Source organism: Ochlerotatus camptorhynchus, unplaced genomic scaffold, assembly GCF_037179485.1.
Source record: "Ochlerotatus camptorhynchus isolate MF236.1 unplaced genomic scaffold, CSIRO-AGI_Acam_v1.1 ptg000216l, whole genome shotgun sequence".
NCBI classification, from domain to species: Eukaryota; Metazoa; Arthropoda; class Insecta; order Diptera; family Culicidae; genus Ochlerotatus; species Ochlerotatus camptorhynchus.
In genome coordinates, this window is record NW_027040706.1 from 36674 (window position 1) to 42602 (window position 5929).

A 5929-nucleotide genomic window follows, 5' to 3' on the forward strand; every position below is an offset into this window, starting at 1 on the left:
TAGTTACAAATTTTTCCAACAAAATGACTTCAACAATCAAAAGGAGCTAATCGGGTGAGGTTATGTTTGATAGAGCTACTGCAGCGGTCATCTCAACTTATATCTATTATTTAAAATAGGTAAAGTTTACCCTGTTTCAAATTTCATCAACTGAGTAACCGTTACCCAGTTTCTGTCGCAGGTACGTTTACCTAGATTTGGGTAAATACATGTTTGCCCATTTTGGGTAGGATCAGTTTTAATCGATGAGTGGATTCTAACCAAATTTGGGTAGTTTTGAAATAGCGTGTGTATTTATCGCCTGATGATTCAGCCGCCCAAAAACCACAGTTGATATTTCGCCTATCCCTATTCTGATAGGTACAAACGTTAGCCGCCCGTTAATTTTCTACCTCGTCGTAGTAAAGCCAAGCCTGCTGCTTCAATCCGAGTCATTGTTCGCCATCTTTTCACGTTGTGAACATCTTCGGAGTGTTGCTCTCGGCCCGATCGACTAAGTGAAGAAAAAGAAATTGTTCCAAATATCAAAATTCTCAGAATTTTGAATCTTCAGTGCTTGAAATTATTAGATTAACGTATTTGTGTGGTTTTACGTATTAAAAATCTCAAAATGACTGAAACCGAGAAGAAAGCAGGTATGTGTTAACTATGGCGCCATGTGGCCGGTAATAGTTACAAACTTCCAAATTTTAACGCTATTGTATCCTTATTTACAGAGCAAACTACCGGAGGAACCGAAACTGAGTCTGATGCTCCGAAAGCCGATGTTGGTAAGTCTGAAATCCTTTTTTTCGGGAATTTTCTATTACGGTACCGGTCAGCCAACAATGGCGGCTTATCCCCAAAGCGTAACGCTAGTGCTACTTTCTTCCCGTGCAAATAAAATGGCGGAAAATCGATGACGATGCTGTTGGCGGCGGCGGTTGTGCTAGTTTCACCAATACTCGTATATAATGTAGTGGGTGTTGGTGTGGATTTCTTTTTGCGCTTTTGATAGTGATTTTTTTTTTTAAATAGGTCGCTCATTTTTTTTTTTTTTTTTTTACATTTTTCCCTTGAGTGCTACGAAATATTGTCCAAATAGTGTACGCTATACAAATTTTCTATATGCGGTAGACTGGTGGACAAGGCACGCCACGAACAGGTCATTAATCTTGAATCCCGTTATGGGATGACGCACAACAAAAGCAAAATGGCGGCGAACGATAATTGCGTGTTATAAAAAATCAAATTAATTTTGTTCGAATCCGAATGGCAATCTACGCATATAATTATTTCTAGAATCGTAATAGTATCCGGTGTTTTTTTTTTTTAATTTGGGATGTTTCTCGTTTTCCAGAGCATCAACGTAAGATCAATGTCGGTAACTTACCGTCGGATGTGACTGAGCAGCAACTGCGCGATTTGTTCAGCGGTCATGAAATTGAGAAGGTAGATATTTATCATTACCGCAAGTATACGATCGCACTGCTCCTGTTCAAGGATAAGGAAGCCGCCACCAAGGCTCTCACCGAAAAGGATGGCACCATGTTCCGCGATCGTCGCCTCCGCATCCATCTGGAATTCATTACCATCCGTCACATCAAGCGTGACGTCATCGTTACCGTTGTTGACGACGAGAACATGACCGAAGAGCAATTGTGGGACAAGGTGAAGGCTGCCGAAGTCGAGCCAACTTCTGTTTTGATCTTCTACCCGTTGGGTTATGTAACCTTGCAAAAGGATTCTGACAAGCCCGCCATTCTTGAGAAGTTGAAGGCCGCTGATTTCAATGCGCATGACTTGAATCAGCGTGACCAGAATCAGCATCTGGACATATGGCGTGCGGCCAAGCTATTCTTCCGCAATCGCAATCGTGTACAACTGCTGAACATCCCTAACAAGTGGATCGAAGATAAGGAGGAAATGAAGAAGCAGTGTGCTGAAGGTGGCAGCATCACCGAGGCTGTTTCGAACAATGTAACCCAAAATGCTCAGAATGCTTCCAACTATGCCCGTATCTTTTACGAAACTGAAGAGCAGGCTGCCAAGGCCGCTACTGCCTTGAATGGCCGTGTGGTCGAGGGCAAGCGCATTCATGCTCTGCATCTTGGATCTGCATTGATTCCCAACTACAAAACATCGGTCTATGTCACTTCGTTGGACAAGGCCATCACGGAAGAGCAGGTGTACGACCACTTCAAGCAGTTTGGAGAAATCGATTTTGTCAATCGTCGTAACTGTAATGATGCTGCCATCATTTGCTACAAGAATGCTACTTCCGTTGAGAAGGCGCTTGCATGCACCGCCTTCCCGGCTCCTACTGAAGAGAACAAGGATGCCACCAAGGAAATTGTCGTGAAGAAATACGATGGTCCTATCGTACTCCGCCCGGTCGCTCTCAAACGTAAGTTGAAGACTGGCGAAGAAGACAAGGATCAAGAGGAAAGAAGCAAGGAGCAACAGGATGTGCTAAAGAAACTGCAAGCTTACCATCCTATCTTTGTTGGCAACGTTCCGTTGAACTGCCCGCCTCTGGAACTGAAGCGTTACTTCGCCCAGCATGGACCAATCAAGTTCATGTTCTCCCCTCAAATCATGGCATACCGTGCTAGCGCTCCACACCCCGTGAAGACGTTCATTATCTACTATATGGCTCGGGCTAGTGCCCAGAACGCTTGTCGCTTCCTCGACCATAAGTTCTTTGGTGGTCACCGTCTACACGTGCTTCCACTGCGTGGAGAACAAACGCTTGACGTTAAGAAGACTGTTAAAATGACTAAAATTCCATACCGTAAGTAAACCATAGCCGTTTAATGTTGATTTCATAAGTACTAATGATGACGCTTTTCTCTTCACTCACAGTGTCTGAGGATGCATTGTTCAAGAAGATCAAGCCATTCGTTGGCAAGATCAATCGTATCGTCAAGAAGTCGCGGTTGGCCGCATACATCGAGCTGAACGATACCGCCGATGTCGAGAAGTTGATGCAGATCGAACATGATGATCATCCTCTACCGAGGGGTAAGATGGAACTGCTTAAAACCGCGATTAACGCTCGCCTCTACAACGAGAACGATAGCCGTGTTTTGAATGGCATTGCTAAGATTATCGCCAAGAATCCGGACATGCTTAAGAAGACTGCATTGCCTCCAAACAAGCGCCCACGATTGAATGGACCTGGTAAGATATCGGATACTTTTTCGCCTTTTCGTTTTCTTTGTCTTTTTAGAATCCATTGGTTAACCCTCCGAACACAGTTGTCTAGCAACATTGCTTCAATTGTCTCCCATAGTATACTACTAGTACCTTTCCCATATTTCCTTGCCAGTATCCTCTATTCCCTTCAACTACTTTCTCACCAATGGTTCAGTATGAACCAAACTTCCAATTACTTCAAAGTTTATAATGATATCGTTACTTTGAATCACTCGACATTAGCTGCGACGGCGAGGGTTGAATTTCTTCCTCCGTAGTTTTCTACAGCTATCTATGTCGAATTATAAACTATGAAGTTGATCTCATATGAGATTCTTCTAATAGCTTGAACTTTAGTAGCGAAAACAAATTAAAGCAATATAATTGAAATGACATCTCGTTTTCCAGGTTTTAATCAAGGCCCTGGTGGCTTCAATCCCAATAACAATATGAACAATCCCCAAGCTATCCAAGATCTGTTGCGCCTTGCGTTCATGTCTGGTAAGAATGTTGGCGAGAGTCTGGCTTCTAACCAGAGCTCGTTCAATGCTCCCGATCCACCAGTTGCCAATTCAAACAACTTTGGCGAAGGTGGTTTCGGCAATCGTAATCGCAATAACCAAGGTGGCAACTTCCGTGGTCAAGGAAGAAACATGAACCAGAACCGTGGCAACAATGCTAATGCCAACAATACCAATTTCGGTGGCAACAATGACGCCGCTGGTAACAACTTCCAAGCTGCCCCCGGAAATCAGAACCGTGGTGGCCAGAACATTCGTAGTAATCAGCCGAACCCGAATCAGAATCAGAACCGTGCTGCTGGTAATGCGAACCAGAATCAGGGTAATGTTAACCGCCCTCAGCCAAACAAGCCTAACATCAACTTGAATACCGTGAACCCAAATAGAAACCAGGCTGCTGCTGGTGGCGGCAATATGAATCGCAACCAAAACCAAAATCGTAACCAAAATAACCGCAACAACTTCGATAATAATGACTCCTTTGGCGGAGGAAACAACTTTGGCAATAACCGTAACAATTTTTCCAATGACAGTTTTAGCAACGACAGCTTTGGTAACACTCGTAACATTGATAATTTCTCGAATGACAACTTCGGTGGTAACGGTAGCAACACCCGTGGTGGTAATCGCAACCAGAACGATAACTTTAACTCGTTCGGTAGCGGAAACAGCGGCAACACTAGCGGCGGTGGAAACAATCGCTTCAATAACCCTGGTGGAAACAATTTCAAGAGTAATTTTAACCGCAACCAAAACAATAGTTTCGGTGGTGACGATGACAACAACTTTGCCGGTAACAACCAGGGCGGTAACAGTTTCGGTAACCGTCAAAACAAATCCTTCAATCAAGGTGGCGGTGGCGGCAACCAGGGAGGCGGTATGTCTTTTGGTGAATTTAACTCGAATCCCAACCGTGGCAACTTCGGTGGCAATTCTGGTGGTGGTTTCAACTCCGGCAATAGTGCCGGTGGAAACAAATGGAATAATTCCAATTCCCAGCAATCAAATACTGGCAGCCGCCTCGCTGGTAGCATTTTTAGCCGTCGTTTTTAAACAGCTAAACACAGAAATGTTAATTATTACAAGAAATTTGCGTCTTGTATATAACACATTCGCTTCCCTTTGTCCCAGTGTTAGCAGGGATGACGAAACTGTCGGGGAAGCACACTCTTTTAGGATTAGGAAGAACAAACTAATGTAACGTAATTTTAAGTCTATCAGAACCTGTTTCTTAAACCAGAAATAAATTTAACAGTGAGACGATCGAAAATTAAATTCAAATTTTTTGCTGTTCATTTTAAATCAAATTGACTACTATAGAAGTAATGACACAAATTACAAAATCTTACACAAGATTCATGGTATGTAAAATTAAATGTTCAACAAACAGCTAGTTCTAGAAGTAACATTATTACAGAATTTGTCAGGTCTCTTGAAACCTAGACACCCACAGAAGTATTTATTTTATTTTAACCTGAAGCTTAGGAATTTTTGTAAGCTGTGAAGTATTTTTTGTTCCATTCGTTATTGGAAAGAAAGACACCGACAGTTTGATAGTAATCAAATGGAAGAGCAAGTTTGAATTTCATTCAAAAATAAAGAAAATTAAGTGAACATAATGTAACCACATACACAACAGCAGTTTATTGTTGTTTTGAGCAGCTTGCAGTAAAAATTGGAAATGTGAACAGTACTCTTTGATGCGAATAAAAACGCTGGTATAAACAAATAAAAGATTAGGGATCGTACCCATATATTCACTTAGCTGAATAATACCTACATCTCACTGCATTTCCGTGCGGTGAACATTTAACTGTAAGCTCCCATATAAATTAATTTTAGTGTAAAACTGAAATAAAATGTGCAACACTGAAGTAAAACGTAATTTCTAATTTGTTATTTTGAATATATCAGTTCCGATTACTAAACAGCATCTGACAGCTTTGTCCTTTGCTAACCTTTTTCGTGTTGTAGAACTGGCAGCACACTCCAATTCTTAACCTCAGTGGAATATTAAAAATAATACTAATGATAAATTAAGAAATGGGCCAGTCCTGGCTTCGTTTCTAACTAGTCTTAAAAACATTGAACCGTAGTGTGCTGCTAAATCTCACACGATAACAAAAAAAATCTTGTGTATTTTGTTTAATACTCATTTTAGTGTTGTCGTTCATGCAAAACTGTCAAAAGTAACATTAGTCAATTGAATGACATGTACATCCGAAAATCAA

General features: G+C 41.6%; 1 protein-coding gene across 1 annotated transcript; it reads left to right on the forward strand.

Moving 5' to 3' along the window:
* Nucleotides 1–416: 416 nt before the first annotated feature.
* Nucleotides 417–5583, forward strand: LOC135703573 (uncharacterized). Its single transcript, XM_065224821.1, has 5 exons — nt 417–635; nt 717–770; nt 1340–2773; nt 2845–3162; nt 3586–5583. The coding sequence occupies exons 1-5, from the start codon at nt 611–613 to the stop codon at nt 4749–4751; spliced, it is 2997 nt and encodes a 998-aa protein (XP_065080893.1). The 5' UTR covers nt 417–610; the 3' UTR covers nt 4752–5583.
* Nucleotides 5584–5929: the final 346 nt, after the last annotated feature.

What these genes read in the sequence shown, in the direction of transcription:
- LOC135703573 (XM_065224821.1), top strand. Translation starts at nt 611, where the DNA reads ATGACTGAAACCGAGAAGAAAGCAG. An exon ending in TGAAACCGAGAAGAAAGCAG is followed by an intron (nt 636 to 716) that starts GTATGTGTTAAC and finishes CCTTATTTACAG; the next exon opens with AGCAAACTACCGGAGGAACC. An exon ending in AATGACTAAAATTCCATACC is followed by an intron (nt 2,774 to 2,844) that starts GTAAGTAAACCA and finishes CTTCACTCACAG; the next exon opens with TGTCTGAGGATGCATTGTTC.